This window comes from Canis aureus, chromosome 16 (genome assembly GCF_053574225.1).
Source record: "Canis aureus isolate CA01 chromosome 16, VMU_Caureus_v.1.0, whole genome shotgun sequence".
Classification (NCBI taxonomy): Eukaryota; Metazoa; Chordata; class Mammalia; order Carnivora; family Canidae; genus Canis; species Canis aureus.
Genome location: NC_135626.1, coordinates 13,058,280 through 13,074,907, shown reverse-complemented (window position 1 = coordinate 13,074,907; position 16,628 = coordinate 13,058,280). Strand labels below are relative to the sequence as shown.

The 16,628-nt window shown below is 50.1% G+C and overlaps 1 protein-coding gene across 5 annotated transcripts in view; it reads right to left on the bottom strand.

The window, feature by feature from the left end:
* The window catches only part of EHMT1 (euchromatic histone lysine methyltransferase 1), a 144,681-nt gene that overhangs the window by 29,979 nt on the left and 98,074 nt on the right, over positions 1–16,628 (bottom strand). For all 5 annotated transcript variants that reach the window (XM_077851623.1, XM_077851622.1, XM_077851624.1 and 2 more), the window contains 7 exons: positions 16,297–16,428; positions 12,897–13,042; positions 7,469–7,612; positions 6,012–6,238; positions 5,117–5,290; positions 3,850–3,932; positions 2,711–2,817 (listed from right to left, as the gene is read on the bottom strand). In XM_077851623.1, the coding sequence (XP_077707749.1) occupies positions 2,711–2,817; positions 3,850–3,932; positions 5,117–5,290; positions 6,012–6,238; positions 7,469–7,612; positions 12,897–13,042; positions 16,297–16,428 (1,013 nt within the window). The remainder of the gene's footprint in view (positions 1–2,710; positions 2,818–3,849; positions 3,933–5,116; positions 5,291–6,011; positions 6,239–7,468; positions 7,613–12,896; positions 13,043–16,296; positions 16,429–16,628) is intronic.

Sequence of the window (16,628 nt, the reverse complement as noted above, 5' to 3'; positions counted from 1 at the left end):
CTTGTACGGTGGTCAAACCGGAGAGATGTAGAGATGGGCTCTCAGGTAAGAGCCTGGAGAGCCGCCCCTCCGGGAGGGTGGGCAGGGCTGTGTCCTGACCCAGGGTGAGGTGGGAACCACTTAGGGACATTTGTTAACAGAATACTTATACCTTAAGGACTCTCCTGTATGCATCTTACATATACACACTTCAATGTTTAAAAAAAAAAAAAAAAAAAAAGGCCAAAGAGAAAATAGATCGTTTCAAGAGTAACAAGCAAACTTCTCAAAAGAACGCACAGAAGTCAGAAGGCAGTGGAACCATGCCTTAAATGAAGTGAGAGAAAACAACCAGCAACCTAGAATTCCAAGTCCAGGGAAATGTCTCCCACGAAGCCCCCACACTGGTGTGTGAGCTGAGGAGAGGCCTGGGCAGCCCCCACCCCAACCCCACACAGCACACAGGACCATCAAGGGCGACCCTGCCCTGCCACCATTCCACACAGCACTGGGCCTCCGGGCCACCCTTGCAGAAGCACAAACCATATCCATGCCTTCTGCGGCGGCTCAGAACGGAGACAGGAGGGCATCCCACTGGAGTGCTGCCCCCCGTCCTCTCCTTCAGAGCACTAACCAGCACTCATGGTCACTGCCTTGATGGCCATGCCAGCTGCCCCTGACTTCTCTCCAGTGAGCTCCTCCTCCATTGGATCAGCTGCCTACCACCATCACCGCCAAGAACCGACTGGTGCATGACCACTCTGAGCAACCTTCTCAGCCACCCCAAGTCCTACTAGCCTTCTCTTAAACTCACGCCCAAGGCCTCTGGGGGGTTCCCTCCAAAATGGCTCAAGCTACCAAGGTAGTATGAGGCACTCCCACCCTCCCTCAACATCCGCAGCTCCCTCATCTTGTCCGTCTTAAGACACCTGCACATAGACCACTGAGTGACCTCTGGAGGTGAGAAAAAAAGAGTATGTAACCTCCACATGAGTAAAGAGAAAGGATGAGACAAAACAAATATCAACCCAAAAGAAGGCAACAAAGAGATTTTTAAAAATGTATGTGTTTGAAAAGACTAAGAATCAAAACAACAGTATGACATCAGAAATACACTTAAATGCTAAAAATTACAGTAAATATTATCTAGACTAAAGGTTCCTATTAAAACACCAAGATGATGACACTGAGCTTTTTAAAAACCTAGCAACATGCTACTTAACAAGACACGTCCAAGCAGGGCTCTCTGGCATGAGATGGAGCCAGGAATCTACACCAATGGTGCATCTCTCCTAAGATACAAATGCAAACATCAATGGGGTCATGTCCTGCTCTGCCCACAGCCATCGCTTCCATCAGCACCGGTCAGAACATTGGTAAGAAAACACACTGGGAGAGCGGGGACGCGCCAGCAGAAGCCGTGGGGTCAACACAGACACAGGCAGGCTGAGGGGGGGAGCAGCTCGGGTTCCCCACCATGGACACCCCTGGCTCCCACAGAGACACATGCAGGAGGCAGCCACATGCACCCCTCTCCAGACAGCAGTGTCTGTGGGGCACCCAGTGGAGACAAGGCCAGCACCCTCCATCAGCATTTTAGTACTTTAGATATGAACAAGCAGGAATCATCAGGCATTTGAGGAAAGAAAACTTTAAAAATGATACCAAAATGAACAGAGCAGCATAAAACTCCAAAATTACCATAATATCTTCAAAGAAACAAGAGAAGAACAGAGGTACAAAAAAGGAACTTTGAGGGAGCAAGAAAGGACTGGGAATCTCAAGGTCTGAGCACAGATTCAACATCCCAGAGGAGCTGCAGGGTGAGGTCGAGAACGCTGCCTGGGGAGGAACGGGAAAGAAAGATCTGGAGCGCAGCAGGACGCAGAGACCAGAGAATGAGTCCATACAGCCTAATGTGGGAACAGGGGCTCTGGAGGGTGGGCCCAGAAACACAGGCCCAGGTGGCACCCACAAACCCCAGAACGAGGCACATGAATGCTTAGTCAACAGGACACACCCCAGACTCAAAAGACCGCTGCATCATGGTGAAATTTCAGACCAATGGGTTCAAGGACATCTCCTGAAACATCCAGACATAAAGGATCCACCTGAAACTGTCTCCAGCAGACAGTGGACCCAACATAGGCCAGGGTCTGCGCAGGGGTGTCCCAGAGGAAGAGGGCATGGGAGCGCGCAGCAGGGCTCCCGGGTGCCACGGAGACAGGGCGCCGTCTGTTGGGGGGGGGGGGGCCCCCCCGCTAGGAGTGAACCAGCAGGAGGCCTAAGACAATAGAAGCACACTCTGGTATGCACCACAGCCAGCTGTGGGAATACTGATGTGCATGCCCAACCCCAGGGCCCCCACTGCCTCAGCAGCACAAGCCACCATCAATCGAGGAGGACTGGTGGAAGGATGGGGTGCGTGCCAGGGCTGAGCCTTCCCACGCTCCCCAGTCAGTACCTGATGTTAAAAACCAATGTAAAATGGAAACAAAGACAGCAAATCAAAAGAGTGCAGTATAAGCAGCACATAATTGTCCGACACGCTGGTAAACGCCCAAGAGAAGCCGCAGGCCTGACAGCCGGGATAGAGGAACAGAAACGGGTTTTCTCTGGGAGTCAGTATGCGCTGTTTGACTTTTAGCTCTCAGACTATAAATCTCGTGTTATTTTACTCTACAAAGACAAGAGAGAGTGGGTGGAGGGCTCTGTGGAGAGTAGTGCAGACCTGAATCAGCATGTGGCAGATGTCCACGTGCCCAGCCTCCGCAGCGGCATGCAGCGGGGAGCGCTTGTTCTGGTGCTCCATTTTGAAGTTGGGGTCAATTCCGTCAACTGCAAACAAATAGGTTTCACTGATTATCTTGGACGCAGCCTCTGGTTCCCACCACATCAGAGAGGTCATGAAGGCCTGAGTGGACAGACCACTGGGAACCAGCACCGCACAATACTGTCCTGTGTGTAGGTAAGAGGGAAGCCAGGCTCCAAGCACACTGATGAGACACAAAAGGAAGCATGCCAGCTTCACACAAAATTCACCAGGTGGCCCACTGCCAGGGATCACCTCACAGTATAAACCCCTTCCCTCACCACCCTTAATGCAGGGGCTCCCAGATTTTCTCTGGGGTCCCTTCTGCATTTTCAAACACTCCTACTCTCAGCCTTCCCCAGGCCAGGGGCAGCTGCTGAGTACACGGGCAACAGGCTCACAGGGCAGCTGTGCACACACGTGGCTTGGTACACATGATCCTGGCAGGCCTGCTGCGAATAGTTGGCTGACCAGCCACAGAGCAGCCAGGCAACCCCACCTTGCCTCAGCAATTAAAACTGCCATTTTGCTCAACACTGAATAACTTACATTTCTAGAACAAATCGTTCACTTTCTTTGATTATCAAATAAAGGGATTTTTAATCACTCCTTTGAGCCCAGAGAAACAAAGCCTCGAGCTGTGAGCTTGGAATCGAAATACTGCCCCTTCCTTGGCCAGAACAGAACTGGGAAGGGTCTAAGAGCACCAGCAGGCATGTCAACCATAGCATGAGTGTAGCACATCTTGCTCCACCCACAGCTGGCCCCAGCTCACTCATCTTCCTTTTTCTGAGTCTACCTTTTCTCTTAATTTAATCATACACCTAATTCCTCTTTTAAAATGAGAAATTCATAAAAACATTTCTATTGCCACGAATAACAGAGTATGAACATGGTGCACAGGATGAACACCAGTGGCCGCAGATCAGAGAAATAAGAAATAGATAAAGAGGAAAAAAAATGAGACCCACCTCCTGAGAAAAGGTAACAAATGACTACCTGCTCCTTGGGCCTCAGCGACAGGCACCAACCCCCAGTGGGAGTGACGGGCCGCTTACCCAGCATGAGCAGCACCTTCTGCAGCTCCCCTTGCCTGGCGGAGAAGTACAGCTGCTTCGGATGGAAGCGAAGCTTCTTGGGTCTGGGGGGAAAGCACGGACAGTGGTGACCACCAGGTACCCCACCCTGGCTCCCAGCTCACTGGCCACCACATACACACGCACAGAAGCACTCTGTAGGATGGGAAGGCCTAGATGACATCTACCTGCGGATGCCTCAGGGTCAAGGGCACCAAAGTCATCAGGCTCAGGCATCTCACAGGAAAAAACAACAGAAACGAGCAACTATCTTCTTCACCCACAACAGGAGAATGGTTCCTGAGGTTTCTGCATACTGTGACAACAATGATCCATCTCTTTGCAGCATGGGGTCAAGGGAGGCCGAGATGGTAGGAGCAGTGCTGTCACACCTGGCCCAGCCCGCCCCCTTCAGCAGGATGCGGTCTGGGCCTGGTAAGCGTGGCTGGTGGACACAACAGTCAGCATAACATCAGGGCCTCAGATGAGGCTAGAGACAGAGTGGATGCTACGGGCAACTCGGCCATGAGTCCCAACGCTGAGCTTCCCCTAAGTAAGAGTATCACGAAGACACCCCTGCCGGCAGACAGGCACACAGCCCCGAGGGAGGGTGTGGCCTGGCCTGAGGCCCTGTGAGCTAGGCTGGTGGGCTTCCCTGGAAGAAGGCACCTGCCTGGCTCACAGGTTACAGACCTAGGGCCATCCTACAGGGCAACACCACTGGGAGTTCCCACCTGACCCAACCCTTCATTTCACAGATGAGGAATCAGCCAAGCAGCATTTGCACTTATGTCCAGAGGTCAATGCCAGAGGTCAACAATATCCAGGGGAAATGTGTACAAAAGGCTCACCAGGACTGTCCTCACCTATAACTTCAAAGAAGTCACCTTTTGCTCTTATGTAATAGACAATTTGTAATAATTTCCTGAAACAGTATAAAAATATATGAATTGTCCTGGATGAACAACATTAATCAAAAAGCTGAAGCATTCTACAGTGACCTCCTTAGGAACACCCCCTAACCCTTCAGGGGAGCCCAGTGACCCTCAGGGGTGCCACACGGGGTACAGACCCTTGGGAATGCACTGTGGCCATACTGGAAGCACTGGGGGAGTTAAAGACACACGGGCGCAAACAGCCCAGTGGCTGACACAGAGGGAGAAGAAACCTGAAGGAAGGAATGTCCAGATGAGCAGATGTCAGAGGGTCAGGCCCTGAGCCACGTCTGAAAACACACACTGGTTCTTACTTTTCTGAGTCCAGAGCAATCAGAGCACTTTCCAAGGTCTCCTTCCCTGGTCCCTGCGAAAGGCCAGGGGCTGGCTTTCCCAACCCGGCTGGCCCTGTGGGGTCGAAGCCCTCGGCTGCCTGGGGAGCTGTACTCTGTGGCTTGCCATCTTCCAGCAGCGGGGGTCCAGCAGTGCTTTAAGGGAAGGAAACAAAAAACCCACTCAATTTTAGCCACATGAAAAACTGCTCCTTGTGGAAACCAATGAAAACACAGAAAATTGTTTCCTCCAACCCTTCCAGCTATGCTGCTCTTCTGAGCATGAAAACAGCTTCAGACTTGTTCTGTTCAGTCCGTGCATCAGAGTCCACTTCAGGAGTAAATTCCCAGAAAAAAGTGACATTCAAAGTAAGGGCGGCTTTTCCAAGGATTACAGGACCTTGTTCAAGTTTGCTTTTGCAAATGAGGTTCCCAGCTGGAGCTATCAAACCCTCTGCTCTCCCCAGGGAAAGGAAATGCTCCTGGAAATCTGATTCAAAGTATGCAACATGTATAGATTAGCAGGGTTAACACAGAAAAACAAGAAGGAACTGGCCTTCTGTCAGTATTTAGTTTGATATAATTCAAGGCTCTTTTAAATGGCCTTCAATGAAGTTTTACTTTTCTCTATATCAGTGCCATATTTACTATGTTATATATTCCCAAAATGAACCCTTCCCTTAAAAGAGGAACATCTTTTTTCATTTTCATAGGGCTATCAAAATATAATGCAGTATGCATGCAGCTAAACCTAAGGTTTCACAGTAAACTCGTATGCAACAGATGCAGGGCTGTGCCTGCACACACACACATACAGGGCTCAGCATTTAAAGACACATCTCCAGAGCAGCTGACTGAGGCTGCACCAGGCACATACCTGCCTGTGGTAGTGTCAGCCCTGCCTTCCACCAAGGAATTTTTATCCTGCCCGGGGGCCAGCGTCACGGTGGAGGTTGTGTCCGCTTTTGCAATGGTCACCTCTTTGGCCTTAGAGATCTCCTCCCCACAGTGGGGACAGTAGCTGGCATTATTGACTCGAGAGGCACAGTCTTTGTGAAAGCGGTGAGAGATGCTGCTCTCAGGCTGACACTCCATAAAATTACCCTGAAAACAGGAAGACAAGAAATTATCATTTGAAATTAGGGCTAACATGTATGAAAGGAAACAAAGCGCCACTGAACCTATATGCGAGCGGCATGGGGCCGGAGGCCCTGAGGCCACCCAGCACTCCCAGTCCCTGGCTACGTAAGCAGAAGACCATATCCCACATCCATGGTGGGTCCACACATACCCCTGCTGCTTTTCTTTTATATCCCTCTCTTTTTTAATTTACTTATTTGAGAGAGAGAAAGCAAGAGCTTCCCACTGAGTGCAGTGCCTGATCAGAATCTGATCCCATGACCCTGAGATCATGACCTGAGCTAAAGCCAAGAGTCAGACACTTAACTAACTGAGCCACCCAGATGACCCCCTGCCCCACTGCTGTTTTAAAGAGAGAGAGTAAAGTGTGGAGAAGCCACCTGACTGCCCCTTACCCCCTGGGAGGCCAAGGCCTCACTCTCGGGCTGTTCTAACCCAAAGAGAGACCGCACAGAAGACCAGATCCCAAGAAGGACCCCCAGAGGACAAACCAGGAAAGAGAATCTCGGAAGAAAGTGTCAGGACGAACAATGCTCTGCAGAGATGACCCAGCACCACTGAGGGGCACGTCCAGCAAACCCCTGATGGCCTCAAAAAAGGGTTCTCACTGGGACGAAGGAGGTAAAGCCCCAGCGGGATAAGAAGCAGTGAGAGCAGTATGCTCTCGCCAGGAGCTAGGGGTCACTGGACACAGAGAAGCAAAAAGATGTGGAAGACAAGAAGGGCACACAGGGGTGAAATCCCAGGAGCAGATGCTGCAGAGAAGCTCCTAGCCTGTGTGGGGGGATCAGCTGTGGGCCAAGTGAACTGCAAGGCTCCACATGTTCTTATGGGCACAGGTATATGTGAAACGAAGTAAGTGACAAAAAAAGACCCTAAACCAAGAGATGAAGGCAAAGCAGAAGGCGAGGCAGGCCCGCCCAGGAGCAAGGCCACGGTGCGTTCAAACACATTGAGCAGGAGGAGGAGAGCTGAGGGCACCAGCTCACATGTCCCAGCTGTCCCCGGGAGACTGAAGACTCACATGGAGCAAAAAAAAAGAGCGTGTTAAAGGAGGTGGCCTCCAGGTGAGCCCCCGGACAGGAGCTGCTGCAAGGTGTCTGCCACAACTGTCAGCCAGCAGAGGGAGGGAGGGAGGAAGCACTGGCATTAGTATGCTTAGCAGGGGACCTGCACGGCGGGCTGGGCACTTACCGCTGTACAGAAGTAGCCACAGCCGGGACAGCATTGGTGCTTCACCATCCGGCCCCGGTGGTCTTCACACAGCACTAGGAGTGGCGCCTTGCTGGACGGGCGCATGAGCTCGTGCTTGACCACGCTGTTGGTGCACCTGCCCAGCTGCAATCACACAAGACCAGGGTCAGTGACACAGACGTTGGGGAGGGGCCCAGCAGATCCAAGTCTGAGGGCTCCATGTAAGGTTGGGAATAGAGGGAAGCAGGACTCCATCCGCACGTCTGCCAGAACAGAACAGTTAGCCTGACAGGTGGTCATACACAGTGTCAGAGGAGCAAGTGGTTAACTTGGCAAATCAAGGAAAACATCCTGGGCAAGTTGAGGTGTAGGCCAGAAATGAGGAAAAATGGACATACACCAGGCCATACCGAAAGGATGTCATGGGCCAGCAGTTGGACCTCACTGCGAATCCACAAACACACAAGTGGTCAGGGTGACCAGGGCAAAACATCAGAGGGCAACATGTAAGTGGCAAAGACAATGGGCTAAGTGTGGCCCAGGTGTACCCCCACAGCTGCTCACCCCTGAGGGGGACCCCCTGCCCTGCCCCAGCACTGCTCAGCCAGCTATGTCCCCTCACCCCCACCAAGTGATCCAGAGTTGGCCAACAGCAAGGCCCAGACCCACCTTCCCCAACCCACATCTGCTCCCGTGGTGCAAGCAAAGACAAAGCACAGAGACTAAAGCTACCAAGTGGTAATCAGCAGCAGTATGACAAGCACAAGACAGGGCAGGAGGAGAAATGTGTAAGAAACTGTCACCAGCGCCTCTAACCAAACAGACCCTGTGGCCATTCTCATGCTGGAATGGAGGCTATAAGGGAAGACACACTCGGGGAACATAAATGAGCTCTCGGAAATCAGAAGTAAGGTGGAAGAAAGGGAGATTTCCACAGAAATGCTGGAATAAAGATGGGGGATTTTCTGAAAGTGAAGCAAAAAGACACAAATAGGGAAAATAGAGAAGAAAACTAGAGACACCACCTAGAGGACCTAAAATAAAGATAACATGTAGACTCTGTAAGAGTCTTCTGGTAACAGGATCCCAGGTCCTCCCTCCCACCTTTGTGTCACGCACTTTAATTTCATATGTGCTAAAACCCCACAGGGTATTGCTATTATTTTTGCTTTAAATGATTATCTTTCAGACTGATTAAACATAGAAGTAGTCTTTTTTTTTTTAAAGATTTTATTTATTTATTCATGAGAGACACAGAGGGAAGGAGGGAGGGAGGGGTAGAGAGGGAGAGAGAGAGAGAGAGAGAGACAGAGAGAGAGAGAGAGAGGCAGAGACACAGGCAGAGAGAGAAGCAGGCTCCATGTAGGGAGCCCGATGCGGGACTCGATCCCGGGTCTCCAGGATCACGCCCTGGGCCGAATGCAGGCACTAAACCGCTGAGCCATCCAGGGATCCCACATATAACTAGTCTTTGATTGACCTTCATTTAGACCCTATACAGGGAGAGAAAGGGAGGGTACATGAGCTGGAAGGATGTGCACGCCCCTGCTTGTGTGGGAGGTGGGCAGCCTGGGACACCAGCATGCTCTCCACAGGGCCATAGTGATCACTGCAAAGACTTCGCCAACGACAATAGAACAGCGAGGAGCAATCTCAACATAAACAGGAAACTGTGTCCAATACAGAGCTCTTGACTGAGATAAAGTATTTCCAGAATACAAAATCTAGATATCAAGGTTTGCTTGCCAGCAACCTTTTGTGAGAAGCTACTGAAGGTCATGCACCACCCATATGAGAAAGCTATGACCCAAACTTGATGTGCTGAAAATCTCTATGGAAACATGCAAACCCATGGTCCAGGACCGAATCTGTAACAGGTACAAAGAGAACGAAAAACGAGAAAATTATTAACTCAGGAAAATAAAAACTTATTTAGGAGAAGAAATGTAATCCAAGCATGCCAACTGGCTCAGCTGTGAGCATTCCCATAGTGTGTTATGAAAACCACAAATACATTTATAACAAAAATGAAGACAGAATGCAGACTGCAGGTGGGGCAATGAGGGAGGAGTGGGATTAACAGAGGAGCACCTCAGCATGGTCAGAAACCAGCAGGCAGAGTCTCTTTAGTAGACACTCAGGAAATGATAGCAGAAAGTGGGTTATGGAAAACAATAACAATACAAGGAAAAATTGAAAGAGGTCAAAGTGGCTGCCCCCAGGGAGGGAGACCGGGAGAGCCAGCGAGAAGAGCTGGAATTCTCAGACTGCCATGCAGTCAAGCTGACATCTGACAACATTGCAGACATTTATAGTTGTCACAAGCAGGAGATAAGATGCTGCTAAACATCCAGCCAACAAACAGGATGGTCCCACACAGAGAATCATCTGGTCCAAAGCAGCAGAGGCGCTGCAGCAGAGGGGTTCCACTCAGGTTCTGAGCACACGGCCAAGAGCCAGAACAGGCCATACAAGGAGACTGGGAGGTGCCGTAATGCCACACAAGCACACTGGGAATGTTAGAAAAGTCAAATAAAAATGGTAGAAAAAAATATGAAAACAGACAAATGCATGTGACTGGCTCTTGAGTACACTTGACAAGGAAAAAGAAATTATTGAACTGAAAAAGGTTCAATGTAATTAACCCAAATCTAAAATAGAAATAGAAAAAAGAGCAGAGCATCCACCAGCTTAGACAATATCACGTAAGCTGACACATGTGTGACTGGAGTGTGAGACAAGGGAGCACAGCCAGGTCGAGAAGTAAGGACTGCCAGGTGAAAAGGCTCAAGGATAAGTCAGCACCAGATCAAAGTCCAAGAGGATCAGAGAGACCAGAGGAGAAGAATCGAAAGAGCAAAACAAAAGAAAGAGCAAAACCATGCCACTCAGGTCCAAAGACAAAGAGAAAACCTTGGAGGAGCCACAGAAAAACCCAAAATCACATACAGAGGAACAAAGCCAGGAAAGGCAGCCAGCGTCCTCGTCCAAAACCATGAACATGACACAGCTGCGGACTCTACAGGTGCGGAGAAGTCCACACCTGTGAAAATACTGTCCCAGATGAAGGCAGAACAGAGACATTTCCAGGCCCACAGGAGTGAGAGAACTCACTGCCCACACAGCCCCACACTGGGGACGGCCACGAGGCAGGGTCCCAGGCTCTGACCGAAGAGAGGGGGAGTGGTTCCTGTGTAGGGTCTAAGTGAAGGTCAATCAAAGACTACTTGTATGTTTAATCAGTCTGAAAAATAACTATTTAAAGCAAAAATAATAGCAATACCCTGTGGGTTTTAAGTACATACGAAATTAAGATGTGTGACACAAAGGTGGAAAGGAGGACCTGGGATCCCATTACCAGAAGACTCTTACAGGAGGCCAATGGGTGTGGCATCAAGTGCAGGTCACCGTGACAAATTAAAGACAGTGCTGTTAACCCCGGGGCAGTCCTTGCAGACGTCCAATGATGATGCACGTAATGAAGCACATGGTCAGGTCACAGCCTAACAGTGGCAACCACAGCATGAGGTGGGGATGACCAGAGCATGCTGACTCAAGGACAGACACTGCTAGGTCACATGAGGAGTAAAGCCCAAATACATGTCGTCTAGAGAATCCACTTTCAACTTAAAGACAAAGACAGGGGCAGCCCAGGTGGCTCAGCAGTTTAGCGCCGCCTTTGGCCTGGGGTGTGATCCTGGAGACCTGGGATCCAGTGCCATGTCGGGCTCCCTGCATGGAGCCTGCTTCTCCTTCTGCCTGTGTCTCTGCCTCTTTCTGTCTGTGTGTCTCTCATGAATAAATAAATAAAATCTTAAAAAAAAAAAAAAGACAAAGACGGTGGAAAGGGAAAGGGTGGGCAACATGTGCCCCGCAGACATTCATCACAGGAAACCCCAGCTGGCTGTGTGAGCACCAGGCAGATGAGGTCTCCGGACAGCCCCAAAGAACATGTGTACACACTAAGGGCCTCAACACACATGAGCCAAGCTGACGGTCAGGAAGAAGAAAACCCCAACTTCAGCTGACGAATCAATCCCACACGCCTCCCTCAGCAACAGAACTGGTGGACAGAGTCAGAGAGCCTTGAAAAACCTGAACAGCAGGTTCCCCACAGCAGTGGTGGTCATGCGACTGCATGTTTCACACACAAAAAAGTGAGTTTTACTGTGTAAAGTGTGCCTCAAAAAAAGCCACCTGACCAAGAAAACAGACAAGGGCGCTTGTTTTGGGAAGGGATGCCTGCTAGCAGCTGAACATGAGATGAGCAGACCATCAAAACAAAAACAATCTTGGGAAAAACAGCAGCGGCCTAAGAATTTTCTGGAAGCCCACACGAAATAGCAACTAGGTGGCAAAGCCACAATCACAAGACAACACTTACAACAGAATCAAGCTATCATGCTGTAAGACTCCAGTGTCTGGAAGCACACCCCATTTAGCCACGAGGCACACACCACACAGATGTTGGAGTACAAGAAGGAAGACAGAGGCGGTGTCTGGTGGACACAAGGACAGGGATACTGAAACACGAGAAGTCATCATGCGAAAGCCCAGTAGGGAGCACTGGGGGAGGGCGGCCGCAACCTGGGGCCAGGGTGGTCCAGCCTCCAGGAAATCTCAAAACCCTGGGCTAACATCTCCTAAAGGCTTGCAGAGGGAGTGAACAGTCTGGCCTGTCTCTGCATTAAGCTGCAGATGTATGTGGAGGGCAGAGGAACAGTGGAAGAGTACCATGCATGTAGGACCCACAACCTCTAGATGATGAAGCCACGTGGCCCAGGTTATTCCACAGAAAAATTGAAAAGAAAAGAAAAGGAGGGGGAATATGTGTAAATTAAAAGATAAAAGGACAACAGTGTCTACGGGCTCATATTCAGATGCCGAGGACATTCAGAAACACAGGGACGTGAGCACTAGCGATGGCAGGATGGGGCCACTCGGGCCTGGGTCAGATTCTGAACCCTGGTGCAAGCTTATCAGAGTTTAATACCCTAGACAGACTCAGGAGGCCACACGGGTGTCTTGTATTATTTTCTGGATCTATGTTTCACCTTACAACACATTGAATACAGTAGAGACCGTGAGTCCCTCAGATGCTAAAGGAAAGGAGAGAGGGAAGGAGGGAAGACATACAACCCAGCCCCTGGGACGGAAGGACACCAACTCCTCACTCTGAAAAAGAGAGAAGGGGAAAAAGAGAAAAAAAAAAAAAAAAAAGGACCAAGTAGCTATTTATTCCATCTCTCCAGTATGAAGTATGCTTCTGGGGTGCCCAGTGGCCCTAGCCAATGAGGAAAACTGTTCTGTACTCAGGGGTCTGGCCAGAAGCTGCAAGAGAGACGGCAGGCCTGCAAGATGACAGTTCTGCCCGGCCTCTGGGGTCCCGCCTTAGTCCTGCTGCTGCAAGGAGGGTGAGCTTGCTTACTTCATGATCCACACTTTCCGTAGCCATGCACTGGTTGTTGGCCAGAGTGGTGATCTCTCGGCTTTTCGGGGTTTCCATCCGGCAGCTGCAGAGGGGCACCTCCTGAAGGCCATCCGTCTCCACCACGTCAGGACCATTGGCCAGCCCTAAAGTCACAGATACACATGAGTGTCACACACAGCACAGCACATGCCCAGACAGGCTTCCACTACGCTCAGGGGCACAGAGTCCCCGCCTCCAGATGGACGTCCAGAAAGCGACCAATTACATAGTCTTTCTGGAAATCTCATGTGTAAGGAAATAAAACACCACCAGTTACTTTGCTGGTACAAGCAGCATTGCAGAGCAAGGGACGGCTCAGAGAGTGCCCATGGCCAGTGGGGCTGGGAGGGGAACCTCTCCACTAGCACACACCAGCCAGGCTCACAAGAATTACTTGGTCATCCATGTTCTCAGGAGCCAGGACCCAAAAAAATAAAAAAAAAAAATAAAAAATAAAAAAAAAAAGGAGCCAGGACCCAGACCCAGTCTTCAGAGAGAGACTACACCTTCATCAGCTACTCCTAAATCTTGTGGTTTTCACACAAAAGCATTCGATACATGTTAAGACCTTGTTTCCCTCACTTGGTTTTAGAACTGCAGCCAAAGAAACACAAACATTAGATTCCATTTGGGTTTACTTATTACCCAGACTGTTTGCTAGAGAGGAGAGAAAAGTTGAGGGACGCTAGGCTAACAATGACAATAGCAACAAGGGTGGTACATCTTATCTCCTTCTCATCCCCAATTTATGGTGAAGATGCCAGGGGAGAAGGAGGGCCCGCAGCCCACATCTGAGCATAGCCAGAGCTGGCCTCGAGGGGCAGAAGTGCAGGCTAGCTGCCAGAGATATCCCTAATCCAACCCGGCAACAGGGTCTGGCTGCTTCCAAAGGAACACATTTCATGTTCTCCTCTGTGAGACAGCCAAAGTAGAAACAACAGGGGACTGACATGTTCAATGCTCGCCATTAGCTCTTAGGTAAGAGTAACAGATTCTAGGGGAGCCTGGGTGGCTCTGTAGGTTGAGCATCCAACTCTTGATCTCAGCGAGGTCTTGATCTCAGAGTCATGAGTTCAAGTCCAGTGTGGAGCCTACTTAAAAAAAATTTTTAAAGGAAAAGAAAAGAAAAAAGGAAGAGAGAGAGAGAGAGAATAATGGACTCTTGTTGCCACCCATACGAGTGGGCCCACAAGGGGTCAGAGAACATCCCCTCACTGCCCACTGCTACCCTGGTGTATAATCTGAGGCTGGTCCTTGCCAGAAGACTCTGAACACAGGATCCTCCATGACTGGCAGCAGGAGCCCACATACCATATTTGCCCTGTGAAAACACCGAACCTCTGGGTCACCTATACCCCAAAAGAGTGATGGCCTTCCTTCATGAGGAAACAGGGAAATTGTGAGCGAGAACTAACATCAGAATCACCACAAGTTTAAAACTGGGAGAGCCCTGGTAAGGACTCCGCTTAGCAAGTGGATCTTACAACAAAGACGACACAGGCTGCGTAAGGGGCCAGCCAGCAAGGCCAAGAAGGCTGAGGGTAGGACTGAGGACCAGGCCTTCGGATTTAGCTTCTGGCACACATGGACAATGTGGCAGCAGCTCAGACGCCTCCCGAAAGTGAGGTGTGCCCATGTCTCCAGGAGGGGCGCCACAGGAATGGCTCAAAAGCACCCTACCCGAGTGCCCACTGCCCCTGAGCTCTGGTCACCCCCAAAATCCCATCATCCACTCCTGCTGAGACCAAAATGTCACTCAACTTCAACACGGCAGACCTAGCAGCAAAGGCACCAAAGAGGAGGATGTGCAAGTGATGACGTCTGATTGTGCCCAAACATTCTTGAGGCTCAAGCCTGGACCCTCTGAACCTATGACCCAGAACCATCCGCTGCCCTCTGCACCCTTCACCAGGGTACATCCCCCCAGGCCTCTAGTGAGCCCGAGGTGCTCCGTCCCTCCTCTCTAGCCTTGGGCGTCTCCCTTTGAGTGTCCAAACCACAGATACTTGAAGGCACAGGGGCAAATGTAACTTGTTTTTTCCATGTGCTGATTCTCTAAACCAAAAGTATGACTGGACCAATCCCTGACTGATCAATCCGTGGTTACCAAAGAAAGATAAAGTTTAGAAACTCAACTTACAAAATGTCACTTTTTCCTACTTCTCCAACTCGGCTCCCACCAGTATGGCGCTTACTTTCACCAGAAAGAGAATTATAAGCACATAAACACACAAATCTCCCAGTGCTCAGCTAACGAACTGGGGTAAGCCCAATATCACAGCGCTCGTGAACAACAGGTATTTCCACTGTCCTCCCCACTGCCTCCTCACCTCCAACACTGGGGCACAGTAGAAGGGCATCGGATTAAGCCAAGTACTATTCCCAGCTAACATCCAAATCTGTACTGTCCTGAAACAAACCTGAAAGCAGGTTTAGAAAAATTGCACCTCATGTGGAAAGAAAGCATGAGAGGCCTGTGCCAACAACTTCACACGAGGGAGGCGTTCTGCTCCATCTGATGCAAGAAGAAAAATGGGTTTCTCTGATGGACAAGCTATACTTTGTGTCTTCAGCTAAAAGGTATGATTTCCCACATTACAGAGGTGATCAAGATTTCTCTAGTGTTCAAAACAGTAAAAGCTAGTTATTTGTCCTCTGAAGACTGACAGGTTAAACCCGTCTAGCAGCACACAAACCACAACTGCAAGGTCCATGTGGAATGTAAATAACTCTGGGATTTTACATTTTCCCCATATTACATTTCAAACAAATTTTCCAAAATAGTCAGTGATTAGTTACTTTTCATTGATGAAGGGTTTTTTAATGGTTCAAGAAGAGCAAGCAGTGGCAGAGACGCAACCCCGCAGAACTCAGACCAGCTGACTATCCCCAGGCCCAGAACCCAGGGAGCTGTGGGTTTGCCCACACCTTCAAGGCCCAAACCAGCACTAGGTGTGCCCTTCGTTCCAGTACAGAACCCGAGGCACCAACCACGATCAGAATCAGAGATGATGACCAAGCCACACTACTAGAAATTACACCACTTGTGTATTTCCTGAAACACAGCCAGGGCAGGACACCTTGCCATCGGGAACTCTACCTAAAAATGTGTGTGGCCGATGGACAGAGTGTGGTAGGCCATGACCACCAACCACCTGCTCCTGTGGGAAATGTGTCACTGCAGAGCTGTGGGTGACTGGGCAAAGGAGCCGGGTACATCCACTCAGGCCACCTTTCAGGGATGCAGTTCATCAAACGTTCCATTATTACCCACCAGGGGGCATCATGGCAATACCAGGCCACCCCCAGCAAACAAAGAGCAAGATGGTGCCCCGCCTGGTCACAGCTGCCCCTTCACCTTCCACTTGTGAGGGCAGCGTCCCCTTGACACGGAGATCCAGGGAGTCGAGAGAAACCTCCATGTACCCCGTGCTGTCTCCTGGTGCTGCCTGCTCTGTGCTTCCTGAAGATGACGTGTATGCTTCAGAACCTGCGTTCAAAAGAGCCTCATGAAACACCGCACCGGCCCTGCCTCCCCAGCAGAGACCACAGGGATGCTAATTAACCCATTCAAAACTATACACACCACCCTGCCCAGGACACTATGGCCTCACTCCTTTTCTTTCCTGGGCTTGTCTTGCTAATCCCATTTCCACAGATTGTTCATGGGAGGAAGGGGAGCTGTATCAA